We start from the raw sequence: 17800 nt of genomic DNA on the forward strand, positions 1-17800 counted from the left end.
TATTGGTAGCTTTGGAAAGAGCAAGTTCAGTTGAATGAAGTTAGAAGCCAGATTGCAGTGTTTAGAAGAAAGTGAGAGCAGAGGAAGTGGAGACACCAAATGTAGATAACTTTCTTGAGTTTAGCCATAAGGAGAGGACAGATATGGAACAAGACCTGGGGGGAATGATAGGATCATGTGAGGGCTTTTTTTTTTTTTAACGGACGGGGGAGACACGGGTATGCTGATAGGCAGAAGGAAAGGTGTGATTAGATAGATTGAATGTAAGAAAGAAAATGAGAATAATTTACATGGAGAAGGGCCACTTCATCTGAGACTGGAGTGAAGGAGGAGATAGTGGGGGAAAGCACTTGAATGATGTGAATTGAGGAGAAGGAGGAGGGTTAGGGTTAGCTCACATGAGTCTTGTATATTACAGGTGGACAGTGGCATGGTACATAGTAAATGCAGAGCAGCCTGGCACAAAAAGGGTGCTCAAAAATTGATTTCAGTGGCTGAAGGGAAGGGGATAGGAGCCCCTCCCCTGCGGCCCCCACCTTGGTCTCCCAGGATCTTTGCAGGGCTTCTTCCCGAAGTGCACCAGGAGCTGTCTCCCGGAAGTCAATCAGGCGGCTCTCATTCCTCCGGATGTCATGGACAAGCATCACTCCTCCCCTGGGTAGGGAGAGGGGGGAGCATGGGGCGGGAGCATGTGGAAACAGGAGGGACAAGGGGAATAGTATTGGAGAACAAGGAGAAAGCATGAGATACCCCTCACTCTATGACACTCTCTCCCTGCCCCAGTGTTGGGATAAACCTCTTCTAGGGCTTGGAGTTGGAGGAGGTGACTAGACTAATGGGGGAAGTAAGGGGAAAGGGTATTGGCTCTCTCCAAAGCAAGCCTGAAGAGGTTCCCCCCACCAAGACACCCAATATTTTAATCCCAGATTAGCAGGAATCAGCCAGAGGAGGGCACTGGGCCAATCCTAGGGGGGCCTAGGCTGGGTGCCTGCCAGTTTCCTGCACCTGTCTTAAAGAAGTAGCAGCTAGCTCCCGCCCCCTGGGGCTGGCTTATGTAAGGGAGAAGACTTTAGGCCGTGGACATTAGCTCCCAGTACCCCTGGCCTTTACACCTAGTTTAAATTCAGAAAGGCTGAGGAGAAGTAGCTAAGGCCTACCTGCTCACCCTCCTTCCCAGGAATATGAACAGGGCTTCTGTGTAGAGGCAAGGGAATGCCCTAGAAGACCAACTGAAAGAGTCTGGAGGAGGCAGTTGGAGGACTAGGGGGGGTGCTTATTAGAAAAATGAAGGCTGCTGACAGAGGAATCTAGAGCAGAAAACTGGGAGAGCCCAGAGGGGCTTATTTGGAGAACCTGATGAGGGATGATTAGAGGAACCCGAGGGACTGATTAAGAGACTCTTAGGAGACCAACTGGGTCACTGTTGAGCACTAACTGGAGGAACTGGAAAGGGAAAATTAGGGGATTCTGAGGCAAAGATTTAGGGAGCTCCAGATAAATCACTTACCCACCCAGGCCAGAGCTGTGAGGAGCCACAATGCCAGCACATAGGGCAGCAGCCACAGCAGCATCCACAGAAGAGCCACCTTTACTCAGGACCTCAATGCCTAGGGCTGTGCAATGGGCAGCATCTGTGACAACTGCTCCCTGGTGGAAGATCTTGAGGAAAGAATGGGGAAGGAGAGGTTGGGGGCGGGGAGGGCAGTAGAAAAGGCTTGCAATCTGCTATCATGAAACATCTCTCTCTCTCATACTAACCCTCTACTGTAGGTGGCAAAACTCTGAAGCAGGAGGCCAAGGAAACAAAACAAGCTACCCTTTGGGGTTCAAGGATAATGACAGCCCACTACCCACCAAGGTAAGCGTTTCCCTAAAAGCCTTCCATTACTGAGCATAGAACTGGTGTTTAGTAATTGTCTGTTGAACCAAGGTTATTTTGCCAGTTCCTGGGCCCCACGATCTCCTAACCATGGCCTCTCTTCTAACCTACCTCTTTCTTTCCCTCTAGTCTCCTAGTCAGCTCCCTGCCTCTAGATCCCTAGGCGCCCCATCCCTCCAAGCCCCAGAACCCTCCTTTTCACTGCCATATCTTTCTTTCTCCTTCAGCCCCCCCCATTTTCTCCAAATCTGCCCCTTTCCAGTCTCACCTGGGGATCCCCAAAGTAGATCTGCATGACAAGGGCCACAGTAACCCCAGTGGCAAAGGTGAGGCAGGCTGTGACGATGACTGTAAGTCCATCTTGGCGGCAGGAACACTCTGCTGCGGCTGCAAAGGGGTCCTTGCTGGTTTCCCTTAGAGGTGACCCATCCTGGCTGCCCATCTCCGAGGAGGATGAGGGTAGCTGCTGTAGCCGGGCAGACTTCAGGAAAGAGTCGGGATCTGGAGGAGAAAGTGAGTGAAGGGAAAGGAGGAAATATTAGAATTCCTCATGCTTATTTTTGCCCCCCTCCCCCCAAATCCCTTCCAGCCCCTGGGCTGTCCTCTTGGAGCACTTTCTTACATCAAATAAGTGGCCTTGGGGTGATGCTTCCACCTGCCTCCCAGAAACTGCCTTCCTCCTGCTTCCTCCTGACTCTGTCTTTCCCTCCCCCAGTCCCTGTTCCCCCAGTTCCCTAATCCCTAACCTGTATCATCTTTCATTCTCTTTCTGACGCACTCTGTTCTAAGATGGGTGGGGACAGGGGTTGGCCCCTGAGCTAAGAAGACCACCACCTCCTTCCCTGCTCTGGGAAGCAGAGGTCCTAAGTTCTTCCCCCCTCCCCCTTCCCCAACTCTAATCACTGACTCATAGAACTATTTGAGATGAAAGGGAACAAGCATTTATTTAGTACCTACTGTGTGCCGAACACTGTGCTAAGCACTTTACAAATATGATCTCATTTGATCCTCACAACCCTGGGAGGCGATGCTATTATGATCCCCATTTTACAGTTAAAGAAATGGAGGCAGATGGAGATCAAAGGACTTGCCCAGGGTCAAACAGCTAGTCAATGTTTGTCTGAGGCTGGAATCCAGGTCTCCCTGACTCCAGGCCTATCACTCTGTCTACTGTGTCAACCAGGTGCCTCATTTCACAAATGAGAAAACTGAGGCTCAAAAAGAAATAATCAGTTCAAGGTCACACAATTCTATCTTCTCAGTCTCCTGACTCCCCCAGTCTCTGTCTGCCCAAACCCAACACAGGGAAAACTCTAATTTCCCACAAGTGGCAGAAGAGATGAGGGAGGGAAAGGTATCAAGGTGGAAGGGTGACAGGGCCAGATTCTGTTCTTGTTCCCTATAACTTGGAAAAGTTGATCCTTAGGGGGCAATGGTTACAGATAGGGCCAATCACCAGCAGGGAACAGAAAAGAGGGCCCTGAGAGCCTTCAAGGGCAAAACTCTAGCTGCACTGCTCTTTTTTTTTTTTTTTTGACAGTATATGTAGTATTCTATGCCCATCATCTTTTCTTTCTCCCCCTTTTTTTTTTTTTTTTGCGGGGTAATGGGGGTTAAGTGACTTGCCCAGGGTCACACAGCTAGTAAGTGTCAAGTGTCTGAGGCTGGATTTGAACTCGGGTACTCCTGAATCCAGGGCCAGTGCTTTATCTATTGCACCACCTAGCCAACCCTCTTTCTCCCTAAAGAAAGGAGGAAGGTGCATTTCTGCATTTCCTCATCTATATTAGAGCCAAATTTATACACAATAAGTATAATAGGAGAAATTTTTTTTTGCAATTTTTTAAAATACAAAAAGAAGCCAAACACTATGTAGTTTTAATGATCCCTGTTTTCTGGCTCTGTTTCATTTTGCATCAGTTAATACAAATCTTCCTATGTTCAGTTTTAAGCTATTAGAACAAAAGTCTTTGCTTACCCTAAGACTTTTGGGACACTCTGTATATGGGAACTTTCTGTCTTTGTCCCCCTTGAGGTATATGCCCAGGAGAAGGATCTCTGCATCAAAGGGTATAAACAGTTTCATGACTTTTCTAACACAAATCCAAATTATTTTCTGGAATGGTTGCACCAAACCATAGGGCCACTGACGATACATTAGAGAATCTGTCTTCTCATAGACCCTTCAACATTGATTATTTTCATCTTTTGTTGTCTGCTGACTTCTCTAGCCCTGTTTGTGCCTACTTCTGTTAAAGACAAGGCTCTCTTCACAACCTGGGTCTGGGGCCAAAGTCCCAAGATAGCACCATTTAAATCTGGAAGGGGCCTTGTTGTTCAACCCTTTTAGTCATTTTAGACTTTCCATGACCCCATTTGGGGTTATCTTGGCAAAGATACTGAAAGATTTTGCCATTTCCTTCTCCTGTTCTCTCTCTCTCTCTCTCTCTTTTTTTTAAGTGAGGCAATTGGGGTTAAGTGACTTGCCCAAGGTCACACAGCTAGTAAGTGTTAAGTGTCTGAGGTCAGATTTGAACTCAGGTCCTCCTGACTCCAGGGCTGGTGCTCTATCCACTGCACCACCTAGCTGCCCCCTCTCCTCTTCTCTTTACAGATGAGGAAACTGAGGTAAACAGGGTGAAGTGACTTGCCCAGGGTCACACAGCTAGCAAGTGTCTCAGGCTGGATTTGAACTCAGGAAGATGAGTCTTCCTGACTCCAGGCCTGGTACTCTGTGCATTATGGTGCCATCTAGCTGCCCTATCGAGATCATCTAGTGTAACCCTTTCATTTTACCAAGGAAAGAAACTGAGATGAAAGGAAGGAGGGAGAGAAAATGAGAATGAATATGGCTTGCTTAGTGTTGCACAGGTAACTGGCAGAGCCAGGACTAAAATTTAGGTCCTCTGATTCTAAAATCATTCTTGGAGAGTCTAAGAGTTAGAAGGGATCTGGAGGGGTAGCTAGGTGGCGCAGTGGATAGAGCACTGGCCCTGGCGTCAGGAGGACCTGAGTTCAAATCTGGCTTTAGACACTTAACACTTACTAGCTGTGTGACCCTGGGCAAGTCACTTAACCCTAATTGCCTCAACCCCCCAAAAAAAATTTAAAAAAAAAGAAAAAAAAAAGAAGGGATCTGGAGATTGCCCACAATTGATCAATAAGCAAAGTGGTTGTGCTCTGGAGGTATCAATCTTCTTCCCTCCCTCTTGTCCCTTTAAAAATGTAGGTGTTGAGGTCAGTAAAGAAATCACTTTGTATCTTGGTATAAAAGATAAGTTTTGTTAATGTTAAGCATGTTATTGTTGTTTGTTTTTTAGTATCTGACTCTCCATGACCCCATTATTGGGGTTTTCTTGGCAAAGATACTGGAGTACCACTGGAATGTTCTGCCATTCCCTTCTCCAGCTCATTTTAGAGATGAGGTAATTGAGGCAAATGGGATTAAGTGACTTGCACAGGGTCACATAGCTAGTAAGTGTCTGAAGTTGGATTTGAATTTAGGAAGAAGAGTCTTCCTGACTCTAGGCCTGGCACTCTATCTACTGTGCCACCTAGCTGCCCATTAAGCATGTTAAGCTCTGTTTATATGTATTTTAGAAACAGAAGAAATATAAATTAGCATATCAAGGAGATAAACTAAATGATTTTGCTATAAATTCAATGCTTATCACACATTCTGCTGCTATTATGCTTACAATATTTGGATATTCAATTTGGTCAGTAGGAGAATCCTACTCAGGGGATGGGACCTATTACTATCAGTCAACTGACTGACTGGCCCTTGCCTTAACAGATATATTCCACAAGAGTGGCATGAATGGTATCAACAAAAGGATAATTTTTTTTATTATTAGTGAGGTAATTGGGGTTAGGTGACTTGCCCAGGGTCACACAGCTAGTAAGTGTTAAGTGTCTGAGGCTGGATTTGAACTCAGGTACTCCTGACTCCAGGGCGGGTGCTATATCCACTGCGCCATCTAGTTGCCCCTAAAAAAGAATTTTAATGACCCATTGGATATTGCCACAGCCTTTTGGAGGACTATAAGATTTCATCTCCCCAGCAGCCTAGTAAAGATATTATCTAATCTCCTAGATCAGGGGTGGAGGCACTGAGAGAGTCCAGAGTCACAACATTTTGTCCAATTCATCCCTGTAATCCCATGGTATCAAGAGGTTGTTCCCATGGATGGGGAGGAACTTGAATGGAAAGTGGTCACAACAATAAAGTAAGAGAAATTCAGAGGGCAGGAATTATGGTGTGAGGTGGTGACTGCTTCCCAGTTTTAGCAAATGGTAAGCAAAGAGAACTAAAGGCACAGAAGTCAATTTTTCTTGAAGGGATTAGAAAAATGGGCTGAGATTCCTCCAGAAAAGGCTCAGAGTATGCATCCAGGGAGAATATTTCTATTTTGCAAAGGAAACGTAACAAGCAACTGAGCATCCCTAAAGTCCCAGCTAGGGATGCTAATGCAGGAAAAGTGAGCTAAGGAGTTCCAAGCTGCAGTGTGCTGCAGCATATGATAAGCCCCCAGGAGTGATACAAACCTTATATTGGCCCCAACCCAGAAAATTAAAACCAATCTTGATTGCACAAAGGAACAGTTGAGAGGGCTTGTGCTGCCCTCTAAAAATTGTAATCTGAAAACAATATTACCACCTTAGTGCCTCCCCATTTGTATAATTCTCTGACAACATTAGCTTACCATTCTTTCCCTGGTAGCCAAAGAAATGGGGTTGGAAGTATACTCCACGGTAGGGGATCAGAAGCTGGAGACTGTATTGGTCTTTACTTTATATGAGAGTTGTACAGGAAGGCCATAGTTGTCAAGACTGTTTCTGCCTTTCCTAATGTTACTTTGTATTTATTTGTGTGTACATTATTTCCCCCTAGTACAATGGAAGATCTTTCCCGGCAGGGGCTGTTTTTGTTTTTAATCACTAGAACCTAGTGCCTGGTAGATGATAGGTAATTAAAAAATGCCTATAGAATGAATAAAATGAATGAACAAGGGATGTCCTGAGGGATCTATTGGCTTGGGTAAGCTTCCTAAGCCTATTAATGTGGAATAGAGTTCTGCAAGAGCTATCTATCATGCCTGAGATTTCAATGAAATGTTTTAATTACCTTTTTTCTTTAATATTCAATTTTTTTATATTGGGGAATTAGTTTTGATTGTTGGATTTAGTTATTGTGGTATGATATGATATTGTGTGTTAAGAATTAAGTTTGTTCGATAAGCAGGTAGATTTCAGAAAAACCTGGAAAGACTTACATGAATTGATGCTGAGTGAGATGAGCAGAACCAAGAGAACATTGTACACAGTATCAACAACATTGTGTGATGATCAACTGTGATAGACTTGGCTCTTCTCAGTAGTTCAATGACCCAAGACAATTCCAAAGAACTCATGATGGAAAATGTTCTCCACATCCAGAAAAAAGAACTGTGGAATCTGGATAAAGATTGAACCAGGCTGTTTCTACCTTTTTTTTTTTTGAGGTTTTCCCCTTTTATTATGATTCTTCTTTCATAACATGACTAATGCAGAAATGTGTTTAATGTGATTATACATGTATAACCTATATCAGATTGCTTGCTGTTTTGGGGAGGGGGAGGGAAGGGAGGGAGGGAGAAAAATTTGAAACTAGACATCTCATAAAAACAAATCTCTACATGTAACTGGAAAATAATATACTTTTATGATTAAAAGAGTTAAGTTTGTTTATATGTTAAAATAGAGTCTTCAATTTTGCAAAGTATTTAACATGATGGATAGGTGTCTACAATGTTGACCAGTTGATTGGTATGGGCACTGTGAACATCAACATGACCACTGTGTCAACCTTAGTGGACATCAATCGGATCCATTTTCTGTTACTGTTTGTACTCTATGGGGGGCCTGGAGCCACTACCAGGTCCTAAAAGATCTAATGAGTCATTTCCAATATTGGAATTTCCCTATGGTACTCAGGAAATGGTATTTGCTTTTGGGAGAGATAATGAGGAGAAAACTTAATGAGCATTGAGCCAGGAAAACCTGGATTCATGTCCTACCTTTGACTCATATTGGCTGTGTGACTCTGGATAAGTCCCTTAGCCTCTCTGCTTACGGCAGCTCTCTAAGACTACATAAATTGCAGGGAAGGTACTGACCTGCATCAGTATGGAGAATTTCCCCATCTGGGAGTTCTCTATATCAATGATATCAAGGTCCTATCTCTATCCCTACTAAGTGTTAGACACTATGCTATCTAGGCATTGGGGACACAGACAAAAAACCATAGGTGGTTCTGAGAGGATTAGAGGAAAAAAATGTAGTCCAGATAAAAGTGCTTGAGGAGAGAACTGGAGAGTTCTGAGAGGACCAGAGAGAAAGCAATCTCTCAGAGGCAAAAGGACTGACTGAAGGCTGCTGTGTATCATTTGAATGCATGTCATTTATCATGTAGACTAGATAAGTACGGATAGGAGGATTGATGGCTATCCATGTGGCCATTGCAAACACTTAAGATTGTTTATGTCTATTAGGGAAGAAAGGGGAGAATATGAAGGAAAACTGGGTCCACAACAATTCAAGATGCCATTCATATATGTATGTAATACTTAGGATCAATTGGTACTGTTATATTCATCATGTTATGTTTGATTATTTTACTTTCCAATGTTCCTGATTATCTATAATAATAAACAAAGGGTGGAATATATAAGGTACATAAGCTAAATGAGTATGCAGCTGGCCCAGGACTTTTTAATTTTTTTTAGTGAGGCAATTAGGGTTAAGTGACTTGCCCAGGGTCACACAGCTAGTAAGTGTTAAGTGTTTGAGGCCAGATTTGAACTCAGGTACTCCTGACTCCAGGGCCAGTGCTCTATCCACTGCGCCACCTAGCTGCCCCAGGCCCAGGGCTTTTCATATCCAGTCAGCTATTATTTTTGCTTATAACATTTGAATAGTCAACTTGCCCAATGGAGCAACCCATACAGGCAGCCAGGTGGTGCAATGGAGAGATCACTGGACCAGGAGTCAGGAAGACCTACTACTACTACTACTAGGCATTTATATAGCACCTACTCTGTGGCAGGTACTGTGCTAAATGCTCTATCTCAGTTTATTTATCCAAGAGCTAGGTGCTATTATTACCACCACTTTATAGATGAGCAAACAGAGGCAAACAGAGGCTAAGGGATTTTCCCAGGATCACACAGCTAGTAAATGTCTGAAGCTGAATTTGAATTCTATTTTTCTAGATTCCAAGTCCTGTGTTCTAACCACTGTGTCACCTAGCTGTCCCAAGCTGTTAAGCCAGTGGTTATTGTCCTGTCTGGCTCTACTCAAGCTGATGGGCAAATGGAAGCTCAAAACTCCCAACAGGGAATTAATTACCTGATAAGTCATCCATCCAGTCAAACTAACCATACAAAGTCACATAAATGGTATCTTGGGTGGCTAGGTGGCACAGTGGATAAAGTACCAGCCCTGGATTCAGGAGTACCTGAGTTTCAAATCCGGCCTCAGGCACTTGACACTTACTAGCTGTATGACCCTGGGCAAGTCACTTAACCCCCATTGCCCTGCAAAAAAACAAAACAAAAAAACCCCATAAATGGTATCTTTTCTGTACTAATAACTTTCGAATAACATTTGAATAACATACATACATATACATGCACACATACATACTTCTATATATCTATACTTTTTTTTTTTGGTGAGGCAATTGGGGTTAAGTGACTTGCCCAGGGTCACACAGCTAGTGTCAAGTGTCTGAGGGTGGATTTGAACTCAGGTCCTCCTGAATCCAGGGCCAGTGCTTTATCCACTGCGCCACCCAGCTGTCCCTATCTATACTCTTTTTGATATCAGTACTCCATTCAGTGATAGATTATAAATTAGAGGTTCATAGAATCAGAGTCCAAAGGAACCTCAGAAATCATTGAGTCCAACTTGCTCATTTTACAGATGAGGAAACTGAGTCCCAGAAAAGTTGTCTTGCCCAAAGTCACTCAGGCAGTAAGTGGCAGAACTAGGTTTTGAACTTACATCCTCCTCCAGGGCTTGCCCATCCTGGTTCTTCTCCATGACCTGCCTTAAATAACATTTATTGTTGTTGTTATTTATCCTTTGTTCTTGAAGAGGAACATGACATTGGGGTGATGTCATAACTTGCACTGAATTGGATTTAGGTGAGGGAGGGCTGTGCAAGATCACCAATCTCATTCTCTCCTCCAGAACTATCTGGGTCCAGCGGCAAGATATATGTCAAGACAACTAGAGATGACCCCGGATATTTTTTTTTTTTTTTAGTGAGGCAATTGAGGTCAAGTGACTTGCCAGGGTCACACAGCTAGTAAGTGTTAAGTGCCCAAGGCCAGATTTGAACTCAGGTACTCCTGACTCCCGGGCTGGTGCTTTATCCACTGTGCCACCTAGTTGCCCTGACCCCGGATATTTTTTAAAGCAATTGAGGTTTGCCTAGGGTCACACAGCTAGTAAGTGTCTGACGTGAGATTTCAACTTAGGTCCTCCTGATTTCAGGGTCAGTGCTCTCTAACCACTGCGCCACCTAGCAGCCCCTATTTATATAGCACTTTGCAAAGGTCTTTACGTATATTATTTCATCTCTCACAAGGGTCCACCCATCAAGCCAGGGGCTTTCTTATAGATGTCTTGACCTTGTGTGGATATCATTAGAGTACAAGAGCTGACACTGTTATCACCTTGTTCTTGCTATGTGGCCAGCCCATCATTTATTCTTCTATGTTTTTCTTTTTTCCATTTCAGTTCTCTCATAATATCTTTTATATCACTTCTACACAATTCTTGGTTGGTAATGCTTCATGTCCTGTTCATGCCTACCATGTTCCTCTCCAATGAACTTTAAGCGACCCTCTACTTTCATTATTCAGAAACTGTGACATCCTAGACTCACAGATATACAGCATCAGGGGCAGCTAGGTGGTGCAGTGGATAAAGCACTGACCCTGGATTCAGGAGGACCTGAGTTCAAATGTGACTTCAGACACTTGACACTTACTAGCTGTGTGATCCTGGGCAAGTCACTTAACCCTCACTGCCCTGCAAAAAGCAAAAACAAAAATAGATATACAGCATCCTGGGGGAAAATACTGCTGTTAAAAAAATGAGCCATCATCTCAGAGGGTACTTAAAAAGTACTCAAGTACTTAAAAAGACTGCCATCTCCCAAAGGTCATACAGCTCATTCTCCTCTCCTTGTTCAACTCTGAGCTCATTTCATTGTCCATGCTGTCATCTGTACATGCTAAATGACGTGATGGATCAACTATATGGACTGTCCATCTAAATGTATATCATAATTTAGACAATGGGCACTCATTAATTTGGCTTTTCCTATGTGGATAATTAAAGTGAACTCTTTGGCATAGTTATGGAGATCATTTAGGAAACTGTGCAATGTTCCAGGCCTTGATGTAAGCAGTAAATGTCACCTACTCAAAGGAGCATCTGAGAGATCTTGCTATCTATGGGGAATCCATCTTCCATTTAGGTTTTGTGGTAAACATACTCCCTGATTCTGGCAAACACTTTTGGCACACAAACATCTTCCTGTTTTATGCCTATTTTGATGTTAATAATTAGAAGGTCGTATAGCAAAGTGACCCCTGTTAAATCATTCAGGCATATAATCACAGAATGTTTAGGTTAAACAAATGCAACTTTGTACCAGGGAGCAGATCGAGAGTGTTAAAAGCAGGGGCAGCTAGGTGGCACAATGGGTAGAGCACTGGCCCTGGATTCAGGAGGACCTGAGTTCAAATCCAGCCTCAGACACTTGACACTTACTAGCTGTGTGACCCTGGGCAAGTCATTTAACCCCAATTGCCTCACAAAAAACAAAAAAAAAGCTGAGTAATTTCCCAAATGTAATCCACCCCACTCTCTTCCTCCTATTCTAGGCAAAGCCATTTTCCATTTGCAGTCTTTCCCAGATATGCACTAATATATTACTTTACTGGACCCATCTATCACATTCTGGACAAGAATTTTTCATCCATTTAGTTTTTCCTGTATGGATTTTTAGTATGATCACTTTTGAAAAATCAGAAATCTCATTGAGGAAGCCTTGTGATGTTCTAGAACTTGATGTAATCAACACAATGTCATCTGCAAAAAAGGAACATCTGGGGGACCTCAGACCATCTGTAAAGTTATCTTCCATTTAAACCTTGCACAAGACATCCTTTATGTCAGCATCAAGCAACTTTGACAAGCATGAATTTATGTGTTAGTTGGTATTAATAACCAAGGGGGTGAATGGATATTGTTATTTCTGTGATACATATGGGAAGTCAAATGGATAATTTTGTTTACATGAAATTTAAAAACCAATGCAGCCAAAATTAGAAGAAAAGCAAGAAACTGGGAAATAATTTTTACAGCAAGTTTCTCTGATAAAGGTCTCGTTTCTCAAATATATAAGGAAATCAGTCATTTTTTTTTTTTTGGTGAGGCAATTGGGTGACTTGCCCAGGGTCACACAGCTAGTAGGTATTAAGTGTCTGAGGCTGGATTTGAACTCAGGTCCTCCTGACTCCAGGACTGGTGCTCTATCTACTGCGCCACCTAGCTGCCCCAATAAGTCAAATTTTTTAAAAATGAGAGCAATTTCCCAATTTGTAAATCATCAAAGGATATGAATAGGCAGTTTTCAGAAGAAACAAAAACTATAGTCATATGGAAAAAAGCTCTAAATCATTATTGGTTAGAGAAATGCAAATTAAAACAACTCTGAGGTACTACTTCACACCCATAAGATTGGCTAATGACAGAAAAGGAAAAGGACAAACACTAGAGGGATATGGAGAATATAGACACTAATGAATTGTTGTGAACCATTCCAAAGAACAGTTTGGAACTATGCCCAAATGGCTATAAAACTGTGCATAGACTTTGACCTAGCAATGACACTACTAGGTCTGTATTTCAAAGAGATCAAAGAAAAGAGAAAAGGACCTATTTGTACAAAAATATTTATAGCAGTTCTTTTTGTGGTGGCAAAGAACTGGAAATTAAGGGGATGTCCCTCCGTTGGGGAATGGCTGAACAAGTGGTGGTATATGATTGTGATGGAATACTCTTTTGCCCTAAGGAAGGAAGAGCAGGATGGTTTCAGAAAAACCTGGTAAGACTTATATGAACTGATGCAAAGCAAAGGGAGCAGAACCAAGAGAACATTGTACACAGTAACAGTAATATTTTATAATGATCAACTGTGAATGACTTAGCTTTTCTTTCTCTTTTTTTGTGGGGCAATGAGGGTTAAGTGACTTGCTCAGGGTCACACAGCTAGTAAGTGTCAAGTGTCTGAGGCCGCATTTGAACTCAGGTCCTCCTGACTCCAGGGCCGGTGCTTTATCCGCTGTGTCACTTAGCTGCCCAACTTAGCTTTTCTTACCAATAAAATGACCCAAGACAATTCCAAAGGACCTATGATGAAAAATGCTATTTACGGAGAGAGAGAGAACTGATGATAAATTCTGAATGTAAGTTGAAGCATGCTTTTTCGATTTCTTTATTTTTCTTGCTTTTTTGTTTGTTTTTTGCAACATGGCTAACATGGAAATATTTTGCATGACTCCACATATATAATCAATATCATATTGTTTGTCTTCTCAATGGATGGAGTGAGGGAGGGAGAGATAGAATTTGGAAGTCCAAATTTTAAGAAAATGAATTTTAAAAGTAAAAATGTAATTGGGAAATATTCAACAAAATAAAAAATATAATTTAAAAACAAAGTAACATGTATGATCCTAACATGCACAAGAGGAAGAAATGGAAAAAAATTGGATGTTTATCAGTTGGGGAGTGGTTAAACAAAAGAGATATGTGAATGTAATAGAGCAAAGAACTGGAAACTAAGAAGAAACATTTTAACTGGGGAATGTGCTAAACAAGTTTTGCTATATAAATGTGATAGAATGCTTTTATGCCATAAGAAATGAGGCATGGGCAGCTAGGTGGTGCAGTGGATAGAGCACTGGCCCTGGAGTCAGGAGTACCTGAGTTCAAATCCCGGCCTCAGACACTTAACACTTACTAGCTGTGTGACCCTGGGCAAGTCACTTAACCCCAATTGCCTCACTAAAAAAAAAAAAAAAAGAAAGAAATGAGGCATGACTTCAGAAAAACCTGTGAAGACTTGTATAAACTTATGCAGAGTGAAGCACCTAGAAGTAGGAAATTTATACAATAACAATGATATTGTAAAGACAAACAACTTTTAAAAATTTAAGAACTATGACCAATGCCACGACCAGCCATGATTCCGGAAGACTGACGATGACCCATGTTACCTACTTCCCGACAGAGAAGTGACAGATTCATGATGCAGAATTAGACATACATTTTTGAACATGAACAATGTTGGAATTTGTTTTACACATATTATAAAAGGTCTTGAGTTCTTTTCTTTTTAAATTGGGTGGAGTGGGAAGGAAAGAAAGTAAATGCTTGTTAATTAAAAATTTTTAATTGAATAAAATCAAGTATTATTGCTCCATGAAAAATAACAAATATTAAGAATTCAGAGAATCTCGGGAATATTCAAATGAACTGATGGAGTGTGAAGTGAGCAGAACAAAGAGAAAAAATTACATGATGATGACAATAATGTGAAAGAAAATAATCCTGAAAAATTTTAGAATGCTGATTAAAGATAACCAACAATGACTTCAGAAGCCTGATGAAACGTGCCTTCCTCCTCTTGGCTGAGAGGTGATGGATGAGACCAAGGCACACATTTTCAGACGTGACCAAAAGGTTGATTTGTTGTGCTTAAGTACACTCATTTGTTAGAATGGAAGACTTCTTTTTTGTCAGGGGGGGTGGGGGGGTGGGAGTGAGTTGCTGGGAAATGAAAGAGATTTTTTAAAAAGATGAGAGTATAGGTGGGAGTGACTCTGGAAGATAGACTTTAAGGTTCTCTTAATGAGTCAAATCTTTTTTGTAACCAACAAACAATACCATGATGTGGCAGCTTATATTTTCTCCATCTTTCAGTCAAATGTGTAATTATAAAAAATGTGGTCTGATGTAGAGAATCCTTTGAAAAAAGCATTCCTTTCCCTTATTCTATTTCTACCAAGGATACTTTTGATATGTAAATACATCACTCACATAACGATTATTTAAAGATACCAAAATAGGCAGGGCTATTGTTTATATACTCTCAGTTGTCTTTTTTGAAGCAGCGAGGAGTTGCAGTGGATAAGGGACAAGAAGACTTGAGTTCAAATTTAGCCTCAGACACTTACTAGCTATGTGACCCTGGACAAATCACTTAACCCGTTTTTCAGTTTCCTCATCTGTAAAATGAGAATAATAACAGTACCTACTTCTCAGGCTTGTTGTGAGGCTCAAATGAGATAATAATTATAAAGTGCTTAGCATAGTGCTTGGCACATAGCAAGCACCATATATACACGTTAGCTATTTTTATTATAATACATGATTGTAGTTTTTTGGTTTTTTGTGGGGCAATGAGAGTTAAATGACTTGCCCAGGGTCACACAGCTAGTATGTGTCAAGTGCCTGAGGTTGGATTTGAACTCAGGTCCTCCTGAATAGAGGACCCTGCTTTATCCATTGCCCCACCTAGCTGCTCCTGATTGTAGTTTTTTTTGAGACTAGGTCTCATCATCTCACTCAGGCTAGTAGTGCAGTGGGCTCATGGGACTCATCCAATTACTGATGAACACAAGAACTTTGAACAGCTCCATTTGTGATGTTGGCAGGTTTGCCTCTCTGTAGGCATTCTGGTGACCCACCCTTCTGGGGGCCCACCATATTGGTGCCAAACGTAGTGCAGTCATCTAATCAGTTTAGCCCTATTATATAGCTCAGAACACCTGAACTCCAGCAATCCCCCAACCTCAGCTACCCCAGTAGAAAGGATTACAGTTATGTGCTACTATACAAGGCTCTACATTATTATTTTTTTCCATTCTTTTAGTATCTCTCTGAGATATCTTGTTTAGGGATCCTTTGATGTTGTGTTGCCTACAGTACAGTTTTCCTTGGTGTGTGCATGGTCTGGTCTGATTACTCTTGGTAAGTTCATTTTCCTAACGGCCATTTCTGCTTCTCCATATTGTACTTCAGAGACAGAGGCATTAGAGTCCAAATGTAGTCGTTCCTTTTATGTTGATGATGAAAATAGATTGGTACGGAAATGTGGACAAATTTATCCCATTTTCCATCTACTTGATTCATCTTTGAATGCTTTTAGGATATAGGGCTCATTTGGGTCTCCTGCCAAGCTTTCTTCGGGAGGACAAAAATTGTAAAATCATATCAGCTTACATTTAGATAGCACTTCGAAGCTTACAAAGTGCTTTAAATCTGTTATCTCCTTTGAGCCTCACAACAACCCTGTGAGAGAGAGATGTTAGACAGATTCTTCTTATCCTCATCTTAGAGATGAGGAAATTGATACTCAGAGAGGGGAAATCCATTACAGAACCAAGATGGAAACCCAGATGTCCCTATCCAAATCTATGCCACAAAGAAAAAAAAAAGTGTATGGTTTGGTGGGAAGAACCCTAGGTCAAAAATCTAGGTTTGGAGACTAAATAATTGTGTGACCTTGAGTAAGTTCCTTCTCTTGGGGTCTCAGTTTCCTCCTTTATAAACTGATGAATATATAGATCCAAGGTGAATCATAGAAAGGGAGAGAAGTTATGGTGGGAGGCTCTGGTGGGCTGTCAGATTACCTTCTGTGTGGAAAAAGTTGGTGACAGTTTTTAGGGTGAGCATAACACAAAGTTGTGTGAATTTCCTCACAGAACTGTATGGAGAAGAAAAACCAGAGAAAATGGAAGAAGTGCTCCTTAGAAGTAAGCAGGCAGCTAGATAAAAGTATATCCTGTTATTGAGAGTGCAGCATCTTGATGGAAGCTGCCCATCTGAGGACTTTTGGTAGAAAATTGTCCTAAAACCCCTAAACAGACCAGAGCCATGGACCAGCCCAAGGGAGTTTCTACCTTCAAATCTGGGGATGCAGAATGAGTCAATAAAAATCTACATCATACTGGGGACAGATGAGGCTTACTGAGTGTGATTGAGAACATTTAAGGGTTATTTAAGGGTATCTCTTTCAGTCTTGTTCTAAATTGTATACCATTCTTGAAAATACAATATGTAGGGGCAGCTAGATGGTGCAGTGGATGGAGCACTGGCCCTGGAGTCAGGAGTACCTGAGTTCAAATCTGGCTTCAGACACTTAACACTTACTAGCTGTGTGACCCTGGGCAAGTCACTTAACCCCAACTGCCTCACTAAAACAAAACAAAACAAAACAAAACAAAACATAAAAAAAAAGAAAATACAATTTGTATAAAACAGATTTGTGTGTGTGATCATTGGTTTTGCTGATTATTTTCTCTCTTCTTCCTCTTTCTGTTTAAAATTCTTTGTTGGAAGGGATGGCTCTTCAGGAGAGACATGGGGGGAAATCTAGGTGGTCAAAACAAAAGATATCCATACAATCTATTCAAAAGAAAACACAATAATTAATGATTACTAAATGGCATTCTTAGCTGCTTTAGTAAGGAGGCTTCCTTTTCATAATGTGATGAGACAAGTACCTTTGTTTAGTATTCATAGCTATTCAGACACCTGAGTTCAACAAAGACTTTCTGCTTGTACCTCCTTCCATCTACTGAATCACCTTCTGGATTCTCATTAGTGTTCTGTGTTTACTGTTAGTGGCTTGGAAAAATTACCCCCCTTAAACCTGTCAATGGAAGAAGTCATTGTTTCCATGCTTGGGTCAATATAGATAGGGTGCAGTGCATCTCTGATCAAAACTCCCATCTTACCCTAGCAGGATGCCCACCTGACACCATCACTGCATCCACTTGAGGTGGGGATAGG

At 41.8% G+C, this 17800-nt stretch overlaps 1 protein-coding gene across 1 annotated transcript in view; it reads right to left on the reverse strand.

Annotated features, from left to right (window-relative positions):
* Positions 1 to 17800, reverse strand: part of GGT7 (gamma-glutamyltransferase 7) — a 42333-nt gene that overhangs the window by 20205 nt on the left and 4328 nt on the right. The window contains exons 2-4 of the mRNA XM_043988837.1: positions 2148 to 2380; positions 1508 to 1659; positions 537 to 654 (exon numbers count right to left, since the gene is read on the reverse strand). Coding sequence (XP_043844772.1) covers positions 537 to 654; positions 1508 to 1659; positions 2148 to 2380 — 503 coding nt within the window. The remainder of the gene's footprint in view (positions 1 to 536; positions 655 to 1507; positions 1660 to 2147; positions 2381 to 17800) is intronic.

Source organism: Dromiciops gliroides, chromosome 2 (assembly GCF_019393635.1).
Source record: "Dromiciops gliroides isolate mDroGli1 chromosome 2, mDroGli1.pri, whole genome shotgun sequence".
In the NCBI taxonomy this organism is placed as follows: Eukaryota; Metazoa; Chordata; class Mammalia; order Microbiotheria; family Microbiotheriidae; genus Dromiciops; species Dromiciops gliroides.